The sequence below is a fragment of the Neomonachus schauinslandi genome, chromosome 13, assembly GCF_002201575.2.
Source record: "Neomonachus schauinslandi chromosome 13, ASM220157v2, whole genome shotgun sequence".
Classification (NCBI taxonomy): domain Eukaryota; kingdom Metazoa; phylum Chordata; class Mammalia; order Carnivora; family Phocidae; genus Neomonachus; species Neomonachus schauinslandi.
This window is the reverse complement of record NC_058415.1, coordinates 59,260,993-59,285,581: the sequence shown is the minus strand read 5'-3', so window position 1 is coordinate 59,285,581 and position 24,589 is coordinate 59,260,993. Positions and strand designations below refer to the sequence as shown.

The 24,589-nt window shown below is 36.2% G+C and overlaps 1 protein-coding gene across 1 annotated transcript in view; it reads right to left on the bottom strand.

Moving 5' to 3' along the window:
* The window catches only part of ZCCHC7 (zinc finger CCHC-type containing 7), a 254,122-nt gene that overhangs the window by 55,813 nt on the left and 173,720 nt on the right, over window positions 1-24,589 (bottom strand). Inside the window, exon 3 of the mRNA XM_021691204.1 lies at window positions 462-505. Coding sequence (XP_021546879.1) covers window positions 462-505 — 44 coding nt within the window. The remainder of the gene's footprint in view (window positions 1-461; window positions 506-24,589) is intronic.

Sequence of the window (24,589 nt, the reverse complement as noted above, 5' to 3'; positions counted from 1 at the left end):
CACAATCGAATGATCTCTTAAAACTTTTTTACTAAGTTGTAAAATTATTCTCTTTTCTAACCATCTGTCACAATTAAGGCTAATAATTGACAAAGAAAAACACTTGCCACATCCTAAATATAGACTAACCATTTCCTTACACTGAAGAAGCAGTTATTTCCGGTGTTGATCTTTAGTGGTACCAGGCAATATGGGCTGAGAGGACTCACCATGGCAGAGAAGAAACAGAAGGGAAAGGGGACTAAATCATTATGGCAATTAACTGACAAAAATCAAGGCTGAACCACACTTCTGACAAATTCAATCACCATATACTGAAATCAAACTTTTTCTTACAACATACTTGGACCACTGCTATCTCTAAAAAGTTTACTAAGTTATCATACTGAAGTGAAAGGAAACTTCAAATCAAAGGAATTTATTAATCTATTATTCATAACTACAAAAAACAATTTTTTTACCTCTGCGTCTTTGTCACTGATGAACCAACTTACACCATCTTCTCCTACAAAACAAATAAAATGTTACTCAAATCTTGACACCTTAAAGCACTTATAGATTGACATTATTCAATTTGTCAGTACTGAAATTGGACCCCAAAGGTGTGGTGGGATATGTGAATACTTTAACCTCTTATCTTGGCTCCATATTACTTGTGTGGCTCTGAACAAATACTTTACCTCTCTTAATCTCAATTTTTCTTACCTGTAAAATTCATGGGAATAATATTTGCCCCTTCTACCTAAAAAATACTCTTGAGACTCAAATGAGATACATGAAAATGCTTTGAAAATCATCAAGCCATAAACAAATTTAAAAAAAAAATCAGTGAAGAAACAAAAAACCCAGTAGCAGATGCAGAAAAAAAATCTTATCTCAACTTCCTTTATCTGATTAAAGCAGAGGTTTATGAAAGTCTGCAGGGCACCCCCCACCCCACCCCACCCAGGGTCTCTAGTCAGGGAAGTGACTGACTTTGGCTTCTAGAACATTCTGAAAACACCAAGTTGTAAAAACCAGCATCATCAAAACGTTCCATCCTTTGAAGCCCTAAATACTTGTGTTAAGTTGGTAAACAAACCTTTACCTCTGGCAACTGAGTTGAGTTGCTCATTACTGAGCGCTCCCACACTTTGTCTTTCCTCCTGTTAATCTCTGTATCACTCACTAGTTAGTTCGCATGCCTCCACCACTCAGACCCAAGAAGGCAGAGGAAAGGTTTTGCCTTCCAATATCAGTATTAACTATGTCTACTCGCTTCCCATTGTAGTTGACTTTCATTGTAACATTTTTAAAAACTGGACTTTGAATACAATCTCACAATTGGGGGCTAGAAATTTAGCACTGTATTTTATAACAAACAGTGAAATAAAACAACAAATAAGGAGCTCAAATACCTAGAAATCAATGACTGATCTAAAAGTACAAATGTAAAAACCTAGGGGGCTTGGGAGCCCTACATTCCTCTTTATCAGCTGTTTTCTTCTCTTTGCCCTTTGCAAATGGCTGCTATTCCTCTGGTCCACTCATGAACAAGGAGGAAGGGACATATGACTAATGCAGAAGCTATGGTATCAACAAAGGATTGAAAGATTTTTTTCTCTCCTTGAAGCAAAGTCAAGATTTCTTCCTTCCTCCTATCTATTCCTCTTCTCTATCTCGAAAACGCAAATCGAGCTTGACTCTTCTTTGAAAGGAATTTTGAGGAGACGTGAAGTAATCTACATTTCCCCAGGCCTACCAGGAGTTAAGTGTCTAGAGATATATTTAAAATAAACTAGTTTAGGGCGCCTGGGTGGCTCAGTTGGTTGGGCGACTGCCTTCGGCTCGGGTCATGATCCTGGAGTCCCTGGATCGAGTCCCGCGTCGGGCTCCCTGCTCGGCAGGGAGTCTGCTTCTCCCTCTGACCCTCCCGACCCTCCCCCCTCTCATGTGCTCTCTCTCTCTCAAATAAATAAATAATCTTTAAAAAAATAAAATAAAAAAAAAAATAAACTAGTTTAACTAAGAAAACCAAAAGGCTGCTTTACAAAAAGACCAATCCATAGGACAGCAGAGATGCTGTGCAGATGATTATGTCCTTTGTAAAGTTTGGAGGCTGCATCCATACATGGAGCATGGAGAATACATTAAATAGCTGTGCATCATCACCATCCACAACAGCATTCTTTTATTCAAAAGATCCATCTGAGGAGCATGCTCTGCTGTAAGTTTCAAAGCTGCCTTTTGTACCTCAATGTCCTTCATCTTTAAAATTCAAAATGACCATTAAAAATCACTTTAATTTAAAAAACTGCCTTAATATTGTCCTTAAAAAAAATAAAACCCAAAAACCAGTGAAATGCAAAATAGCAATTACCACCCCCAATTCCAAATAAATTTACAGTTGAACAGAGAACAGTGAGAAAAGGGAAGGTCTGAGAGAGGAAGATCTGACTCCATTTAGATTGTTTCAACATTCCTGTGGGATTCAACAATATTCCAGGTTATATATTAACTCCTCAGCAAGCTACAGTATATTCTTACTGCAGAAAATTTATCAACAGGTACACAAAACAGGTTTCGATTACAGATGAAATCAGACTTCTCAATGGTAAATGGAACAAAGACTCACCAGAAACACATGAGCCAACTCCTGGTGCTACCCAATGATTCCAGTTTTGGTTCGATCCTGGTAATAACAGTTGACTCCTGCCCTTTCTCTTTTATCTATCCTGTTTTCTTCTTAACTCCAAATCTCAAACTAATGGAAGCTTTGTCTAAGGGCAACTCATTAGAACTTCTACATGCAGCCAATACTCCACTTTGTTAAATTCCTGGAATGGGACTTAGAAACCTGGGTTCCAGTCTTAACCCTATCTCTTATTTGCTGTGAGGCGCTGGGCAGGTTATTGACCTTCACTGGGCCTGTATAATAATGGGTTGGATTAAATGGCATCCATGGTACCGTCTAGCACTAAGTTTCTATGATTCTTTTGAATTTTCATTATTAAAATCAAATCCATTGTCCTCCATGCCTCTGCAACTGGCACAGGGTGTCTTCCCTTAAAGACAACTTCCCACAGGGCCCAGAAGTACTCATCTTCCATGTGTTCACCACCCATTGCCATAGAATATAATATGGGATTGCCCTAAAGTGTAAAATTAGAATTGCCTTAAAGATGCCTAATATTAACTCTTAGCTGCCTTAGAGCCTTGTCTTGCTAATATCTGGGGCTGTGATTTTTTTCAAACATCAGAATTGTAATCAAAGCAATAGCTGGTAACTCCTTTGCATCAAATCAACTCAGTGCAACAAACACACTGAAAGGTTACAATGAGCAAGGTGCTATATGGTAAACCAAGAGGAAAAAGCTTATAATTTAGTAAAGAAGACAAATGAAAGAAGAAGAAAGGAGTAAGAGAAGACCAAACAAAATTCTACAGTAAATTTAGAGGAAGAATAGACAATGTCTGAATTTAGGGGGAAAAGGGGAAAAAAGTCACAGAAGACTGTGCTATAAAGAAAACTTTATTAAAGTATAATTTATATATTATAAAATATACCCATGTAAAAAATATAATATGATGTATTTTGACAAATGTACACACCTGTGTAACCACCACAACAATCAAAAATAGCACATTTCCACCATCCCAAAATGTTACCTTGTGCATATTTGCAGTTGATCCTCCACCCCAGGGCAACCACTGATTTGCTTTCTGTCACCATAGATTTGCTTTGCCTGTTCTAGGACTGTATATAATTAGCATCATATATTATGTACCATTTTGTGTTTGGCTTCTTTCACTCTGATTATTTCTTTTTAATTGACATAAGTTTTTCATTTGCCTTGAGAAAATACCTAGGAGTAGAATTATTGGATATAGTTAAGTGTATCTTTACCTTTACATGAAATTGGCAAATTTTTCCAAAGTGGTTCTGTCATTTCACATTCCCATCAGCAATGTATGAGAATTCCATAGTTTCATAATCTCACCAATACTTGAAACTGTCTTTTCAATTTTAGTCTTTGAATGCATATGCAGTAATGCATTAAGATTTTAACTTAATGATAACTAATGATGCTAAGCATTTTTTCATGTATTTATTTGCCATTCATACATCTTCTTTCAAAAACTATTTGAATTTTTAGCATTGATTGATTGATTGGATTGTAGGCTACACATCCAGTGTGAAGCCTAATATGGGGCCCGAACTCACGACCCTGAGATCAAGACCTAAGCTGAGATCAAGAGTCAGACACTAAACTGACTGAGCCACCCAGGCACCTCTTAGCTTGTTTTTAAATGGAGTGGTTTTTTATTTTTATTTTTTGAGGGGAGTGAAGGACGTTGTCTTTCTTTGATCGAATTAGAGGAGTCCTTTATATATTCTACATAGCAGTCTTCTATCAGACATGCGTTTGCAAATATTTTCTCCCAGTGTGGCTTGCTTTTTTCATTTTTTTTAACAGAGTTTTCAGAAAAGCAAAACTAATAAATCTGACAACTTTTCCCTTTATGGTTTTCTATGTCCAGAGAAATCTCCCTATGCAAGGTTACAAAAGCAAGCGCTTTTTATGTTTTCTTCTAAAATTCTATAGTTTTAGCTTTTTATTCTTAGTTATTACCCATTTCTCCCCATACGAATATCCTGTAGTTTCAGCATCATTTGTTGAAAAAATACCCTTTCTTCATTGAGTTGCCTTACCAACTTTGTTGACCAACATGCGGGTCAATTTCTAGAAGTTCTAGTATGTTACATTGAGCTACAGGTCTATCATTATACCATATTACAACTTTACTTTAAAAACCTAAAATCATGTAGAGTAAGTTTTCCAACTTTTGTGTTCTTTTTCAAGATTGCTCTGGCTATCCTTTGATTTCTGTATAAATTTAAACTTGCATTTTTTTTCTCTTTAAAGTAAGCTCTACAGCCAATGTGAGGCTTGAACTCATGACTGACCCCAAGATTAAGAGTCACCAGAGTACTGACTGAGCTAGCCAGGGGCCCTTGATTTCTGTATAAATTTTAGAATATAATTTCTACAAAAAAAGCCTGATGGGATTTTGATTGGTATTGTGCTACATCTATAGATCAGCCTGGAAAGTTACTTTAACAATATCAAGTTTTCTAAAACATGAATATGGTATATCTCTTCACTGGTCTTCTTTTTCTCAGCAATGTTTTATGGGTTTCTGTGGACAGGTCTTGCATATATTTTACTAAATTTATCCCTCAGTAGTTCATGTTTCTTCCTGTTACTGAAAAAAAAATTTTAAATAACATTTAAATTAATTTTAAATTATTTTTTAAATTTCATTTTTCAATTTCTGATTACAAGTTTATAGAAATATAGTTGGTTTTTGTTTATTCACCTTGTATCCTGCAAATCTGCTAAATTTACTTAGTGCTAGAAGCTTTTTGTAGATTCCTCCTAGTTTTCTATATACACTATCATTTCACCTGTGAATAAAGATAGTTTCATCACCTCCTTTCTAATCTGTATGCCTTTTATTGCTTTTTCTTACCTCAATGCATTATAAAGGACTTCCAGGTGTAATAGTATTTTAAGTGGTGACAGAAGATAATCTTTGTTTTGTTCCAATAGGGTGAAAAATTCAGTCTTTCTTTTTTTTTTTTTAAAGATTTTTATTTATTTATTTGACAGAGAAAGACACAGCGAGAGAGGGAACACAAGCGGGGAGTGGGAGAGGGAGAAGCAGACTCCCTGCCGAGCAGGGAGCCCGACGCGGGACTCGATCCCGGGACTCCAGGATCATGACCCGAGCCGAAGGCAGTCGCTTAACCAACTGAGCCACCCAGGCGCCCAAATTCAGTCTTTCTGAATTAAGCAAACTGCTGTAGATTTTTCATTAACAGGAGGAAATTCAAAAGAATTTCCTACTTTTCCTACTCTCCTGAGTTTTTAATATGATTGTATTTTAAATTTTATCATATGCCTTTTCTGCATCAACTGAGATGGCCCCATGGTTTTTCCTCTTTCTGTTAATATGGTGAATGACAGTGGTTCATTTTCAAATAAACTGGCCTTGTATTCTGGGATTAACACCATTTGGTTAGGATGTATTATGCTTTACAATATACTATATAATTCAATTTGTTAGTATTTTATTAAGAATATTTACATCTGTGTTCATGAAGGATACTGATTTATACTTTTCTTACAATGTCTTTGCCTGGTTTTGATATTGGGGTAAAACTGGCCTCATAAGAGTTGGGAAGTGTTGGGGAGAGTTTGTGCAGAACTGGTATTATTTCTTCCTTAAATATCTGATAGAATTCACCAGTGAAGTCATCTAGGCTGGAGTTTTCCTTGTTGTGAGCCAGGAATTTTACTTGCAGGGAGGTTCTAAAAATAGTAATAAAAATAGTAATTCTACTCCTTTAGTAGGTATGGAGCTATTCACATCTTCTAGTTCTGCTTGGGCCAGTTTTGGTAATCTGTGACTTTCAAAGAATTTGTCTATTACTTCTAAATTGTTGAAATTATCAGCATAAATGTCCATAACAGACTCTTATTCTTTCCCTTTGATTTAGCTAATTTGTACTTAAGCTCATCCAGCACGTTTTTTATCTCAAATACTGTATATTTCAGTTCTAAAAGATCCATTTGGTTCTTTTTTTAGATCTTCCATTTCTCTTATATTTTTTTCTTTAAACCTCAGTGTATATTTTTAATAGCTGCTTTAAAGTTCTTTCTAGTAATTTCATCATCTCTGTAATTTCTAGGTTTCTTTTATTTGACTGATTTTTCTCCTGGTTATGAGTGACATTGTCTGTTGTATGCCTAGTAACTTTTTTTCTTGGATGTTAGTTATTGTAAATGGTACACTGTTGAATGTCTCAATTTTGTTTTCTTACTTTAAAGTGTTAGACTCTGTTTTGACAAGCAGTTAAGTAAATTTCAGATTAGCTTGACTCTTTTGAGACCTTTAAAGCTTTGTTAGGGTAGGTCCACAGTAGAGCTAATATACTCTAGAGCTAATTTAGCCCTACTTAACTAAGATGTACCTTCTGAGGTTTCTATTAAATGTTTCAGGTTTTCCACACTCTCTCTTCACTTTGGCTCAGTTTATAGACAGTAGGCTTTTGTCCAAGTCTAGTGGAGTTGGACCTACCTGTGCACAGGTAGGAACACAGTATCCTTGGTGTTCATGGGCAACCCTATGCAGATTTCTGGAGTTCTTTCCCTCCGCAGTTCCTTCCCTCCAGTACTCTGCCCCACAAAGTACAGCTTCCTTAGTCTCTCTAAACTCTGATCTCTGCTTCTCATCTTAGTGAGGCTGTAGTTCTGTGCTTGGGTTCCCTCTTTCGGCACCATAATGCAGTGTCTAGGCAGAAATTTAGGTTGATTATAGGGTACATCTTGTTTGCTTCCATATTCTCATGAATCATGGCCCAGTACTGCCTGTTGTCTATATTCATCTTTCCCTTTAAACCTCTGTGTATATTGATAATATATAAACAACTATTGATAATAGTTGTTTTACAGTCCTTTTCTGCTAATTTCATCATTTCTTGTCAGGTGGGCAAGTCTGGTATAAGTTTACACAATATACCTGGAAGGGAAAGTCCTATACAGGATTTTAATAGATGGAGATGAGAGAGAACGCCAGTAAAAAGGAAAGGCACACACAACAGAATGGAAGAGGTAAAAGGATATAGCAAACAATACAGTTTAATTGGAAGAGGTAATGGTAATTTCTTTATTAAGAATTGTCATAGACCTTTTTATATATATGAGAATACTAAGCATTAAATATTATTACTTACAAGACACCTTTTACCTCAAACACATATGAATACTTAATATTAAATCTATTCTTCCAACTAAGAAAATTTCCATGTCCTTTTCTGGTTTAACTTTAAATACCTTTACTTACGACTGTGTGAGCTCTCCACAAGGAACAGCACAGCAGGCCTCTTTCTACCAGACTACTAATATTGAAGGCAGAGATAATAAAACAGTATTACAGTGTTCTCTGTAACACTCAGCAACATCCAGAACACTTCACCTCTTCTGAAACAACTTTCAAAACAAAAAAGTAAGCCCATAACCTTACACATATTTTACACATCTTCTCCTATTTCTGGAACTATTCTGCTATCTTAATTACACACACACACACACTTTCTCTCCCTATTACTGCATGGTAATAAATGTAAACATCTTTCACATCTATATGGTGATTCAGAGTCTATAAATTGTTTTAAATATACATTTTATCCCCAGTACCCTGTATGTTATGATTACACAAATATTCACTTTTTTATGTGTAGTACTTTCTACAAGAAATGGCAATTGGGTGCTTTCTGTAAAAGGTAGTGCTAAGGTAGCTATTTACCCATAAGACTGCATTCAGTTTTCAAAGGATGTAAGGGTTTGGACTAGATTTCTTAGGAGCAAAGCCAGTTCCCGCTCTGCCTCAGTTACATTAGCCTACATTCTGGTGGGTGGGAATAGCTGAAGATCATTCCGTTGCTGAGAGCAGCCACAGACAATTATAGAGCTGGTTCTCTCTATCTTTTGGAGTAATATGACAGAAAACAGGAGTTAATAAAATGTATTCCAAAGATCACCAAAGATTACAGAAGAACTCAGTTGGTTATTTGCAGTGCAGGTGCCAGGTTCTAAGAAGAATCTTTTCCTGAGCCCAATACCCCTGTAGCTCCTTATAAGGAAGCCCGAGATGCCTTATATTTTCTAGATATCCTAATTTCTAACACCTAAAATTCTAAGTCTCATTAGATTTCAGTGAAAAGGTATCTGGTATGATTTTCTTAGCATAAAATGGGCTTGAATATTCAGCAAATCAGATATTAAAAACTTATTTTCCCTATTATTTAAGAGTGTGAATGTGGGGCACCTGGCTAGCTCAGTCAGTAGAACATGGGGCTCTTGATCTCAGGGTTGTGAGTTCAAGCCCCACACTGGGTGTGGAGCCTACTTAAAAAAAAAAAAAAAAAAGAATGTAAATGCGACTTTCCTCAATGTGTAAAATGTTTTCATTTAATGCAGCGTTAATTTTCAACAAATATTTACTGAATATTTCTCATTGTAAAAGACAGTATAGGAGACAGAAAGATGACTAAGGCATAGTGCTTGCCCTCAAGGAACTTACCACAGAGTAATATGTACATCTTTGGGTGAAACTGTGCCCAAAGCACTACTGTGCTAAAGTAAATAACCATGATAATTTCATTTTTTAAAATAGAAAGATGAGGGGCTCAGTCGGTTAAGTGTCTGCCTTTGGCTCAGGTCATGATCACAAGGTCCTGGGATCAAGCCCCACATTGGGCTCCCCACTCAGTGGGGAGTCTGCTTCTCCCTCTGCCCCTCCCCCTGAGTGCACACACTCTCTCTCTCTCTCAAATAAATAAAATCTTTAAAAAAATAAAATAGAGGGCGCCTGGGTGGCTCAGTTGGTTAAGCGACTGCCTTCGGCTCAGGTCATGATCCTGGAGTCCCAGGATCGAGTCCCACATCAGGCTCCCTGCTCAGCAGGGAGTCTGCTTCTCCCTCTGACCTCCTCCCTCTCCTGCTGTCTCTCATTCTCTCTCTCTCAAATAAATTAATAAAATCTTTAAAAAAATAAAAAATAAAATAAAATAAAACAAAGATGATTAATCAAGTTTTAAAAATTAAAAAGTCCACTATTATTTAGGGAATGGGTTATTTAACAAGAAAATACTGAATTCTACTAATGAGCAATTAACTTAGGGTGACTGTATCACCAAAATGGTCTTCTTTATAATTCTAAGTTTGTAAGACCTTTAGCAAGTGTTTTCTCCCCAAATAACCTGTAAGTCTATAGACAGCTCACAACTGGGGACTAGGGCAAAAAAGACAATGGTTGTTATATACCTGCAATTCCTAAGGAATCAAGATTTTGGGCTTTCTCAGTATTCTCTCACTTGCAGGGTACAGACAAAACTCTGACTTGCACGAGATGGCATTTTTTTCACTCCTCTAAAACACAGTGAAATGATCAGGAAAAGAGAGAAAAGTGGAGAAGGTTGTGAATAACCCTCCCACCAGATAACCTGAGGTTAAATAATTTGGCAGTTATAGCATTGAAGGCATATTAATAATACTACAATTCTGAATTTTTGCCCACACTCCCTTTTTACATACCTAATATTTTAAACTAAAAGGTCCTACTGTTTGTAAAGTAACACTCCCAGTTCTTTGCCCTTTCCGTACTTTTGCTCATTTTACCCCCTTGATCTCCAACACTGTCTCCCTCTTTGCCCAATTTTCCACTTAACCCAGTCCAATTTCCATGACTACAAATTCTAAATGTCCTTTGAAGGCTGAGCTCCTCATAGCTAATGTATGTGGGTAATATTCAGTACTTCTCTCTCACTTGACCTCTGTGAGCAGATACAGTTCTCATGGTTGATATAACAAAATACTTTCCCAGTTCTTACCCCCCTTCAGTTTCCTCTTCCTTCACTGGTTACTTGGTACGCTCCACTCTTTCTCTCCTCCTAGATTCGTAGTCCCAGCTCATGTCAGACATGTCCATGGAGAAAAGTCCCTAATCTGTCTCTCTAGACCAGATCTTTTCCTGAGTTCCTGATCTACTGGACATATAGATTAGACATCTTGCAGGTAACTCAAACTCATAATCATTAAAAATGAATTCTTCATTTTCTCCCCATTCCTTACATTTCTCGCTCTTAAAAACAGACAAAAACTTACATCTCCTTCCTGTATCTTCTATCTCAATAAGATGTCTCAATGTATTTTCCATATAAAAAACCTCAACTCTTCCCTCTCACCATTCATATAATTACTTATCAAATCCTGTAAATTCTCTCTCCATCACAGCCTCAATACCATTACATTGGCCCACTGAAAACTTAGTTTCTCAGCTAGATGATTAATAACTTCTGACTATCTCTAACACCACAACTCATTTTCCATTCCACTGCTACTGGAATGCTTTTATTTTTTACAACATTAGTTTCAGGTGTACAACATAATGATTTGATATCTGTATATACTACGAATGGAATTTCTAAAATGGAAATATGAATACATTCTCTCCTGAATGGTCCCTTGATGCCTACAGGATAAACTTAAAACTTCCTTTGTATGCCACATAATGCCTTCCATGATTTGGTCCTCACCTGTTTCTCTGGCTTCATCTTCCTGATCTCCGTGCTCCAACTAAGCTTAATAATTTCCTCAATGTGTCCTGTTGTTCTCTGCAACTATGCCAATGCATGTGTTCCCTGGAACACAAGCCGCCCCCAACTTCACAACATGGAATTAGGACTTGGTCTTCAAGTCATTCATCATGTGCTACCTCCTCCATTGAAGTCTTCCCTGATAACCCTTCAAAAGCAAAGATGATCACTCTCAACTTTGTAACATCCTAGACTTTGACCATGTCATTTCTATCTTTGTATCCTCCAAAGCAGGATTGTTTAGTTATCATAGGTACTCAGGTTTACTGAATTACTTAAGTAACATTTCCTCTTTTGATTTCACTCTGGTAGAAGTATTTTCTCCCTCCCTATAAACCTTATTTATCTCTTAGAGACTATTAGGCACTTCCAACCTTGTGTTTACAGCTATATTAATAAATATTTTACTTCCCTCACTACATTGTTAAGTTCTCTACGTACCTCTATGGACCATCTGTTTTTATCCATCTATCCAGTTATCAGCATGACATCTTGCATACTCTGAATTACATTAGAAAAAATAATTTGAAAAAAAAAAGGAAACATTAATATGCACACTTGTGTGAGTAAACACTGTTCTGAACTGGGGGTAAATAAGCCAACAGCCAATTTCACGGGTTGTCACTGTACATACACACATGTTCATTGAGACAATTCTTGGGGAACCTGGGTTGTTAGAGCACGTGACTCTTGATCTCAGGGTTGTGAGTTCGAGCCCCATGTTGGGTGGAGAGATTATAAATAAATAAAAACTTAAAAAAAAAAAAGATGATTCTCTATGACTAAAAAAACCAAAAGACTTGGAATTTCTGTAGTAAAAAATTCTAGGAACTATAAAATACTTTAAAAATCACTGCTATTGAATAAAATCACTTGGCAGACACAGGATCCACATGAAATATAAGATAACTGGACATTTATAAATAATCATACCTATACCTAGCCAGTGTTTATGGAATAAAGATTACAAAGATGAAGTTGCCAGATATTTATGTCATATCCTTTCCTAAGCCTAATTCCACTACACCAGATTTCCCCCTGGGATCTTCTCACTTTGGATAAGCAACTGAATCAGCCACAAATGAAGTTACTATTCCCAACTTCATCAGCAGCATCTGTTATTTCAACGGAAACTTTTGAAATACATACAATGCCACATGCAAATCCCCTGAGGGTTGAGCCACTTTATTCACTTACATTCTTCTCAAACTGCTCTTTATTTCTGTCTCTTATTTATATCTTTCCATTTCACATTGGTCACAAAACCATTTTAAGTCATTAAAATTTTGCAGTGTTTAACTACCATTAGTTTAAATAAAACAAATTTTATTAGAACAATTTGCAAGTTAGGCATCAAATTGTTCCTCTTATTTTAAATCATATTAAGTTTACCAGAAACAATCTATATTTTTAAATGTGTATAAACGATAAATGGGGATTTAGCTCTTCTTTTTTTAGAGGTAGAGGAGGAAGAAGAAAGAGGAAATAAATACAGGTGCTTAGCACAGGGTTATATAGAGCTCCTGCAAAGTTATCTGTCACATAAAAGCTTTTGTATTATCTCCAAAGAGACACACAGAGTTCTCTCTCATCTCCCAGTCCCTCCTAAAGATTTGTCAATGAAACTACCTGGTTAAGAAATATTTATTTAGAAATTTAAAAAACCCCTCGTATTAAACTGACAAGAATAGAAAGGGAAAAATTATCAACAGAAACAATTAATACTATACGATTATGGGAGCTGTTTTTTCTTCTTTTAAAGATATCTACTGGGGCGCCTGGGTGGCTCAGTCGTTAAGTGTCTGCCTTCGGCTCAGGTCATGATCCCGGGGTCCTGGGATAGAGTCCCGCATCAGGCTCCCTGCTTAGCAGGGAGTCTGCTTCTCCCTCTGCCCTTCACCCCACTGGTGCTCTCTCTTGCACTCTCTCTCTCAGATAAATAAATAAAATCTTAAAAAAAAAAAGGGAGACTTAAAGGCTATATAAATTTGGTATCTATGTCTTTCAGTAATCCTTCTAATTCTGTTTTACACTTCCTATAGTCTCCTTTCTAAATCTTTTTTTGTTTTCTTTACCTATCATTAACTTTGTGTGTAAGCACATGCATTTTCTTCAACATCTGGTTCTTGGTTCACTCCCTCCTTGGTAAAACAAGTCACTCCACAACAATTCATTTTTATTATTTTGGGGGGTCATATTTTCTTCAAATCTTTCCCCACATCTTAAGTAAGACCAAACATGTCCAGGCTTACGTTTATAACTGCTTACAGGATATAACATAAATGATTATAGTAGTCATTGCAAACATAACACATCTGAAGAAAAACTCATCTTCACAACCACAATTGAAAATGGCTCAAATACTTTCTTCCCTGTTGTTATTAATGGCTCAAAACATAGATTCATTTTCATCCTAACCCAATGTTTCACTCTCATATCCAAACAGGCCAGGTCTTAACAATTCTATAGTATCTCCCTTTAAAATGTCTCTCTAAGCCAATATTCTGGTTTCCCTCCAGTCATCATTGTTCCTCACCTCAAATCTAGGAGGTGTTCCTGTGCCTTCAACTTCATTTGATACATACCAGCCAGATTTTCTCTTTAAAGGGATAATTTCATATTTTATTATTAATTTTTATCAAAGTAACACATGCATATGGTTTTCAAAGCTCTAATACTAAAAAAGCATGTAAGAAAAAAACAGCAGTTTTCTCCTCCCTATTCCAGCCCGCACTCCTCCAGAGGCACTTTCAAGTCTTTAGCTATTTCTTTTGGTACTCATCTAGATACTTCTAAATAATATTCCTTCTGCTCCTTATGGATTTATCTATTTTTAAAATTTATTTTTATTTAGGTCCCCTCGGTGGCTCAGTTGGTTAAGCATCTGCTTTCAGCTCGGGTCATGATCCCTGCATTGGGCTCCCTGCTCAGTGGGGAGCCTGCTTCTCCCCCTCCTCTTCGATCTTGCTCTCTCTATCTCTCTCTCTCAAATAAATAAAATCTTTAAAAATTTTTTATTTTTATTTGAGAGAGAAAGAGCAAGCAAGCTGGGAGAGGAGCAGAGGAAGAGGAAAAGAATCTCAAGCGGACTCTCCACTGAGCCCTAAGAAGGGCTCAATCCCAGGACCCTGAGGTCATTATTACCTGACCCTAAATCAAGAGTCAGACACTTAACCAACTGAGCCACACAGGTGCTCCTGGATTTATCCATTTTAAACATTAGTATCTAAATTCCTAATAAAGTAAGAGGATTTACTTTTCTTATAACATTCTATCTGAATTTCTTCTCCCTCCATCCCCTTTCTCAGGTTAAGATAATATTCATCTTATGACCATGTAGTAGTATATTGTTTCCTTTCTTACACAATGCTTTAATTTTCCTTTATTTAATACCAGCCTAGTTGTTTCATTTACTTGGCCTGAAAGTCGACTTACTACCATGCTAGCCACTAGCACCTTGTCTCTCTAAAAGGTCCTCCTGATATCTCCAGGATTAGGGAAGTGCCTGTTCATTATGTGTCTGCTGCATTATAAAAGTCATCACCCATCATAAGGGTCTAATGGACCCATTTAATAATTTATCTCACAAATAATTTACAGAGACTAAAGAGATAATGAATAACAATTTTATTAGAAATCCTAATAAGAATTTAAACATGGCAGACCAAAACTTTTATTTCATATAGTCCTGTTTTTGAAGCTAAATATAGAAATGGGCAACTTCTTGAAATACAACCAACTACTCATTGACTATCATCTATGAACCTGAAACACATCCATTTTGTAAATACTAAACCAGATCTCAGATACATCTCTTCTTTTGTCCATAGTTGCAAAACACTTTCACTTTTCAACTTATAAACACAAATTAAAATGATTAATCCATTAGTTTTTTTCAATTCTGTATCATTTATTCCCTTCTAGTCACCTCTGCATACTCATCTACCTTGACTGTCCACTTGATACAAACCATATCAAGGAAATATTGGTACACAAACACCATAAAATATGAAAGAAGACAGTCACATGTCTTTTTATCAAAGCAGGATGGTACAGATTCTCATCATAAAATATTGTGTGGTAAAGAATTTCCTGTTGAATGACTAAGTAGATGAGAATACCCTATTTCCTTTTTTTGTATTTAGAAATACATTCATTTGTCAATTCTTAAGTTTGAGAAAATTGATCTATAATAGCCTCTGAAAAAATCATAGTCTGAGACTTTACTTAAAAGACCAAGTTCATCACATCATTAAAGTCTAGATACTACCATCTGTCTCCTTGCATTTATGTTCTGATTGATCTAATAATTATGAAATGTCTTCCTCTTGTCAATTTTCTTCTACTTGCCATTTTGGGCAGAAAATGTAAAATTCTGAATTCTCAACTTTGTTCAATGAAAGCTAAAAAAGATGGTGTTTCCAGACTTCTTTTATACATTCTTGAAAGATAATGTAATACTTAGGGCAACACAGTAAGAAGGATGATGAAGACTTACTTCACTATTATATCATCCTTCTAGGCAATTCCATCATCTGTTTTCTTATTATTTTAGTGTTTTTTTTTAGGATAGCTGGGAATAATTGATGAGTAATGATAAAACTATTCTTAGCATGATGAAATAATAAAATGTTTCAAAGTACGGCAAAATAAGATGACTAGGATCACATGATGTAACTTAGATATATATAGAAGGATCCAATGGACTCATATAGTAAATCTGAGATAGAGTTTTATTCTATTAAGAAAAGTAAATTTTCTCTCTGTTCTTTGGAAGACTTCTAAGAAAGAATAAAAGTTCCTGAAGGTCCTCAGGATATATCAATGAACAAAATAGAGATTGCTGCCTTTGTAGAACTTATATTCTACTGGGAGGGGGGGACAATAAACAAAACATAATAAATAAGTAAATGATGTATGCTAGCAGTAATAAGTGCTTTGGAAAAGAGAAAAGTAGAGCAGGATAATGGGAATTGGTAGTGCTGGGTAGAAGTTACAACTTTACATATGGTAGATAGAGCACACCTCACTGATATACTTAAAGATCAGGGATAAACTTAAAGATAAACTTAAAGATCAGGGAATTAGCCATGTACTTCTGGGGTAAGAGCATCGCAGGTAGTAGGAACAGCAAAAGCAAAGTCTTTAAGGTGGAAGTATTTGTGATGTGTTTGAGAAATAGCAGGGGGGCCAGTGTGGCTAGAGCAGAGTAAATAAGGGCAAGGTGAGGTCAAAGAAGTACAGGATACTAGATTATGAAGGGCTCTGTAGGCCGTATAAGAATTCTTGCTTTTATTCTGAGTGAAATGGAAAGTCAATGGAGGGCTTTGAAGCAGGGAGAGCAGTTAGGTGCAAGAATTCTATCAACAAATGATAATACCCCTGACCAGGATGGTAGCAGTGGATGTACTAAGAAGTGGAAGAATCCTGAATATATTCTGAAGGTAGAGCCAACAAGATTTCCTAATGAATTAGCTATGAATGTAAGAGAGAAAAACCGAGTCAGAGGATGACTCCTAGGTTTTTGACCTGAGCAATTAAAAGGATAGAGTTAATGTTACTGAAACCTGAAACCGAACATGTTATAGAGAAAAGAGGAATTCAATTTTGGACACACTGGATTTGCGGTATCAGACATCTAAATAATGTTGAGGAAGCTATTAGTCTTGTGTTAAGAAGACAGATCTGGGGCGCCTGGGTGGCTCAGTCGGTTAAGCGTCTGCCTTCAGCTCAGGTCATGATCCCAAGATCCTGGGATGGAGCCCCATTTCAGGGTCCTTGCTCAGCAGGGAGCCTGCTTCTCCTCTCTCTCTGCCCCTCCCCCCTCATGCTCGCACGCTCTTTCAAATAAATAAAATCTTAAAAAAAAAAAATCAAGACTGTTTTTTACGCTCATATCACAGATGAAAAAAGATGAGATTTATGTGAATTTTTCATTTTTTTTTTCTCAAGTAGGCTCCACGAGGTCTGAACTCCTGACTCTGAGATCAAGACCTGAGCTAATATCAAGAGTCGGATACTTAACTGGCTAAGCCACCCAGCCACCCCAAGGTTTATGTGAATTTTTAAATTTTTTGTTTAATGTCACAAAGCTGGCTGACCAGAGGCTTACTTCCAAACCATGCTCTTAATCAATATGGTATTGTCACCTCTACGTTATTTTTATCAACAGTCTCCCCTCTGTCCATAATAAAGTTTTATGGAAAATCTCACAATATTATTTTTTATGTAGCACATGGCAACTACTCATGAAACAACTTGTTGAATTTCAAATTGCTCTTTTCCACTTTTAACATAGGATTATATTCTGATATGAATAATTGTATTATCTGAAGAGCAGAGTTAGTCTTCTATTTAGAGAGAATCTTAACTGAGGTTTCATAAAAATAATGTCCCAGCTTTCTAATTGTTGTAACTCGAGTCCATAATAGGGGTCAGGAACTATTTTCTTCTTACTCTCCAGTATATCTCTATCACCTTGCATGGTGTCTGGCACATAATAGAAGCTCAATTAATATTATTTAATGAATGAAATTGGAAGAATTAAGTGATTTCCTAAAAAAGATGTCAGTTGGGGGTGCCTGGGTGGCTCAGCCAGTTAAGCCTCTGACTCTTGATTTCCGCTCAGATCATGATCTCAGGGTTGCTTAGGTCATGATCTCAGGGTCATGAAATCAAGCCCTGGCAGCGGGGAAGTCGGCTTCAGATTCTCTCCTCTCCCTCTGCCCGCTCCCCCTACTTATGCACATGCACACGCACACACACACTCTCTCTCTCAAATAAGATAAATAAAATCTTTTTTAAAAAAAGATGTCAGTTGTTTTTACTGACCTTTAAAAATCAAATAGCATCTATCTACTTCATTGGTTAGCTCTTCTATTTATGTAAGCATCAACTAATGAGTATTTGATTGATTCACAGCTTACTTAACTAGCACCGTAAATACAATCTTGATTTTTTAAAAATAACATCCAAGAAGAACAATGTAGCCCTTTACAGACCATATGGAATATCTGATCAGCTCTACTCCTCCAAATCCTGCTCTTAACTTACAATGCTATACCCTATCTGCAGTAGGACCAATGTTGAAAAATAAGAGAGGAATGAGAAAAGACAAGGAACAGACAGGAATGAAAGAGACAATAAAAGTCAGGAAATAGATCAAGAAAAAGAGAAAGAGAGAAATGATATTTTTCCCCAGCTATACTGAGGTGTAATTGACAAATAAAAGAGAAATGATTTTTAAAGTACCATCTCAGAATAAAAGAGAGGCAGTTTATTGTATAAGTAAACACTAGATAGGAATTGAGACCTAGGTTCTTCCAAAACATACTGAATAATGTTGTATTAATCATTTTATCTCTCTAGATTTCAATTTCTCATTTGTGAGCATGAATCTAGCCCCTACGTGATCTTTAAGATAAATTGCTACCCCCCACCTCCAGGAACCAACTCAAATGGTACCTGCTTCGTCCCTGGTACGAAGTCCCTAGACAGAAACATATCACTATGTTATTTTCTCTCTGAATTCTGAAGCTCCTATCCACACTACAGAGAAAGATACACTTAAGAAACTTTTGCTAACAAAAGTTGCAAATAACAAAGGAAGGGTTTTTTAAAAAATTAAATCCTAAATTTGTAAACAGAAATATAAATTAGCAATATATGTGAAATATTTGTTAGATACGTAAATACCTCATGCCCCCTGGGAATACACAACGCCCTCCACCTCAGAAAAAGACTATGACTATTTATAATCCCTATGCAGGGGCGCCTGGGTGGCTCAGTCGTTAAGCATCTGCCTTCGGCTCAGGTCATGGTCCCAGGGTCCTGGGATCGAGTCCCACATCGGGCTCCCTGCTCAACGGGAAGCCTGCTTCTCCCTCTCCCACTCCCCCTTCTTGTGTTCCCTCTCTCGCTGTCTCTGTCAAATAAATAAATAAAATCTTAAAAAAAAAAATCTTTATAATCCCTATGCAGTATGCACTATTGAGGCCTACTAGGCAGGGTTAAAGCTGGATTTTCAACAAGGCTCACAAGTCCTGAGGTTAAACACACATGAATTAAGGATGTTTAATCCAACTCAAGATACCATCTTTTCATATTTAAAGCAGCTTCCCTTAAACAGGAAAAATACAAAATACATGAGCTGCCCCCTGACAGTAAAGCTCCTGCAGAGGTAATATAAAGGTCCATTTTTTTTTTTAACCATTTAAACTCATACTGTGTTTACTCTCACTTCCAATACATACAACAGGTCCTGCTAAAACCAGAATACTTTATGGCACAAAAAAGCTGTAAAAACAAACAAAAAAAATTAACAAATTTAAAAATCTAACAAACATCATTGCTTAAATATAATTAGGACCAGCTACATAAAATGAGAGAAAGGTATAGGTTTTTTTGGGCGTGTGCATAAACACACATAAATCTGTATACACACAGAGAAATAAAACAGTTAAACAGTTTCTACCTGTTTTTGTGTACTCCCTTTCAGATATTGTTCCCCTAGAGTCTTGGCCTCTGTTGCTGTCTAACTTGAATTCACAAAACTCAATGGCTCATGGTTTTCAAAGCTTAGGGCTACGTTTGCAGAACAAAGTCGCTTTCTCTCTCTCTTTTTTGGTGGGTACAAGTATGGGGACCACAGGAACAGTTAAATTCATGGCATGGCTGGTCTACCACACAGTCGGGGGAATTCTTTAAATAGAGCCTGTCACTCTCTTGGCCCATCAATGGGATTTCCTTCTCAAACTGCTGATTCGTTCAGGTACACAACAGAGGAAATTTCAGTTAACCTTTGTTTCACCCCAGGGAAAAATCTGTCTGAAAGTATAAAATGAATAGATTAAAAAAAAAAAAAAGCAGCTCAGCCACAGGGCCATTCTCCCAGTGTTCACTGCAGCTTAAGTTAAACAGTAAAAAGGGACAGTGGAATGTTTCATTCCCAGTGGAAAATTCAAGCACAATCTATAACTTGGGAATCTAGCAGGTCACATTTTATTCTGATGACTAAACCAATCCAACTGTCCCTTCTGTTTAACAAACCTCAAAATTCCCCTTCTGATATTTTTATATGAGTCAGAATTATTTTCCTCTTGTATCTCCATTACCACTATAATCTGATTGAGGGGTCTATAACACAACTGCATTCTCAAATTTCTAAATAACAAAAAAAGTAACTCTCAGGAATATTTTCAAATAAAAGTAGTAATGGGGACAGGGGAAAAGTAGGGATAGAATAAATCAGAGAGCCCTGTTAAATTCTCTGTTATTCATTTCAAAATAAAAATTGAGGTGGGGAGGGACAACAAAAAGGAGCCCACTTTTCCATCATAAAGTTCTCTGTTTTTAAACAATGGGAATATTTGGAGACACTATAATTAGATTGAGTCATGTGAAATCTTGGAATGGGGAGTAAAAATTTGTTTTCCCTTGAAATCAAAGTAATTTATATACATTTTTTTGGGAGAAATACAAATTTTAGGATATGGTAGATAAACATTGGCTACCTAGTCTTTATTTCTCCCAAATGATTTCTGAACGCCATGGAACAGAAAAATCATTGTACTATCCATACTTTTTATACATATTATCATATTACAATTCATATATATTGACTGCAAGGAGCTAGGGCAGCTTTTATAAAACAGCAAGATGCATTTTGCCTCTGGGACCAATGTCATTTTCATAAGAAAAAAAAATAATTCAAGGCCTTCTTGCTTAAATTTTCTTACCAACTTTTATTTTCTGGTAAAATATACATAACCTAGTATTTACCACCTTAACCATATTTAAATGTACAATTCAGTGGCATTAAGTACATTCATATTGTTGTGCAACCATCACCACCATCCATCTCCAGAACTTTTTTCATCTTGCAAAACTGAAACTCTATACTCATCAAACAATATTTTACCAACTTCTGATGCAGAACTTAAAGATACGTTCTTGATTCACTGACAAGGTCTCAAAGTCCTGAAAGTGGAGCTGATGCTGGCACTATCACATTTTATATTCTGAACAGATTGAAAGATACTTATCACACAAGCTTGCTCAAAAGGCTTAAGACAGAGAGGAGAGGTTTGCAAGTTGGAAAGAGGTTGGAACTCTGTGACCTTAAGAGTCATACACTGGCGTAGGGACAAAGTACGTGTCTTTATTAAAATACAAGACCTTAAATGCAAATTACTAAAGAATATTTATATTTGCGTATTTCAATAAACAAAGGTCATAATTCAGCTCTTTTGTGACAGAGTCCTCTGGGCATCCTTAGCCTAGGAAACAGAACCTGCCAGGTAAGTACTTTGGTTACCAGGATCTGAGGGAAAACCATTATTAAGTGTATACCTGCTGAAGTTAGTGTTTATATTCAAGCTTAAATATTTCCTTCCCTTAGTAAATTCTAGTCCTCAAAAACATTTCTATACTGTAAAACCCCATAACAAATAGTATAAAATTAAATATGCCTTTCAAAATGAGACTAATTATGGGGCGCCTGGGTGGCTCAGTCGTTGAGCATCTGCCTTCGGCTCAGGTCATGATCCCCAGGTCCTGGGATCGAGCCCCGCATCGGGCTCCCTGCTCGGCGGGAGGCCTGCTTCTCCCTCTCCCACTCCCCCTGCTTGTGTTCCTGCTCTCTCTCTCTCAAATAAATAAATAAAATAAAATAAATTAAATGAGACTAATTATAATTATATGTAGTAAAAGATGTATTTAAGGACCTAAGTAATATTTTGTAGCTCTCTCCCTGAAAATCTGTTTTCTGTACCAGCTTGAAACCATACACAAATAGAACAGCCCGTTCGTTCCCCCTCTATATTTAACTGACTCTAGTTACTGTCTTCTACAGAAACAAAAATGTAAGTCTGCTCTGTTCCTTGTTTTTAGGACAGGATTTCGAATAGGAAGTCCTCTAAAATAAACCCATGAAAACATTGAAAACAAAGATAAAAGAAGATAAAATAATTATTTTAAGAAATACCAAGATTAAAAGTATGCGGGTTAAAACTGGCAGAAATGTTTAGAAAAGAGTTACAACGAGCGAAGATTCCGAATCATCCATAGAGAAGAATGAATGAAGAACAACGATACACAGAAGTAACAATACTTTCAACAGTCTAGGTCATAAAATCCAAATAAACAGGTGATAAAAATTCGAGAGAGAACTCAATGTAGATTCTTGAGCCAGGCTGAGATGGGACTGAAGGCAGATGAGATGAGGCAGTTGGTGGAGATGGTGGTATAGAGAAAGAGCCCAGCAAAAGGCAGAACCTGAAAGCCTTTTTAGATGTTCCATGTAGGCTGGAAAAGAACGCATATTCTACAATTATTGGTTTTGTGGTCTATAAATGTCAATTAGGTCAAGGTGGGTGACTGTTATCCTGATCTCCTATGTCCTTATTGATTTTTTTTAAATCTAGTATTTCTGTAAGTTACTGAGAAAGGAGTAGGTATTAAAATCTCCAATTATGATTGTGGACTTAACTACTTTCTTCCTTTAATCCTGTCCAATTTGTCTATTTTGAAGGTCTGTTTGATTCTTATGCCTTTCCTGATGACTTGATCCTTTAATCTTTCTGAAATCTCCTTGTTTATCTCTGGTACTACTCTGTCTCAAAGTCTACTTACCTGATATTAACATATCATATTAACTGGACTACTCCAGTTTTTACATGCCTATTACTCTTTGCATGTTTTATCTTTTCCATCCTTAAAATTGTTCTCATCTTTGGTTTTCATCAATTTGACTATGAGTCTCTTGAGTATGTACAATTTTATCTTTCACCAACTTGAGGAGCTTTCTTCCATTATCTAAAGAGATATATATTATCCCCATTTTTTTCTCTCCTTCTGGAACTCCAATGCTATGTATTACGTCTTATAATATTGTTCAGTGGGTCACTGAAGCACTGCTCTTTTATATTTATTTTTTGAATATATTTTCCTTCTGTTTCTCAGTCTTTTTTGGTCTTCAAGTTCACTGACATTTTCAATCTGCTATTAAGCTCATTCAGTTAACTTTTATTTCAGATAAAGTATTTTTCACCAATTCTAGAATTTCTATTTAGTTCCCTTTTATAGTTTCATTTCTCTGAGATTTCATGTCTGTTATTTCCTTATATGCATATTTTATACCCTTGAACATAGTCAAAATAACTGTTTTAAAACCTTCATCTGCTAATTCTAACCTCTGGGTCATCCCATAGTGTCTACTGACTGCTTTTTCTTAAACATGAATCAAATTTTCCAGTTTCTTCATATTTCTGGTGATTTGGGGTTGCATCCTAGACTTTGTAAATGATGCTTTGTAAACTATGGATTCTGTTATGTTCCTCTAAAGACAGTTGATATTTGCTCAAGGATCAAAAATTTGTCAAATGCTTATATGCATAATTTGGGCTTCTCCCTCTGTAAATTCCCTTTCACTTTCCAGCTGCTGTAGGAGCCTCCCTTTTCTGATTCCCAAGGCCAGTAAGACTGAATTTCTTTCTGAGTTCTAACCACTCCCATGTTATACCAATTAGCTACTGCTCTCAGGCAAAAAGCCATAAAAACAGAAAAATCATCTAATGCCGTTTCTTTATTCCAAGTGTTGACTGCTTGCTTTTGGTCTCCAGTACCTTCAGGTATTTTATGTTTTTAAGTATTAAAGTATGCTTACAGTGATATGTGTGTATGTAAATTTGTGTTTTATGTATAACAGTTACAGTATAATATTTTGTCCAGAGTATATAATTATCTTTGGGAAGGCTGGTCCATTATGAACAATTCTGCCATTACCAGAACTCTGGGATTGCTTTTTTAGTATACAGTATATAACCCTAAAAAAAAACAAAACAAAAACAAAAAAACTTCCACTCTTATCTTTAGCTCCCTTCAGGCGACTATTGAGTCTATACTTCTCAGTGCTCTGTCCCTATCATCTAGCATAGGGTTTGATATATAATAAGAGGTGCTCTATAAATATTTGTTGAATGAATGGAATGATGGATAGGGTAAAATGAAAATCATCAATATGCGTCAGAAAGTTCCTAGGAGGGGGAAAGTACTTTGGGCTGGAGTGATTAGCAATTTCTCGTCATTTAAGAAACCTTGCTTTCTTCTTGGAGGCAAAGAGATCTACCCTTAGTTTTAAAATACGACGCATTATGCATAGGTTTTAGATCGTTTTAACTATAGCTTCTCATTTTCTGGATAAGATGCTCCAATCATGAGTTTTATTATTAAGGGTCCCATATTGAGTATAAGTCCTTTTCATCAGAGAAAATGTTACATTTTACTTCTCTGGGCAAATTAATTATGATTTACTATTTTAGGCCACCTTCTAAATTCCTGGGATAATTATATGAGATTCTAATTTTCAAAACATTCATTTGCAAATAG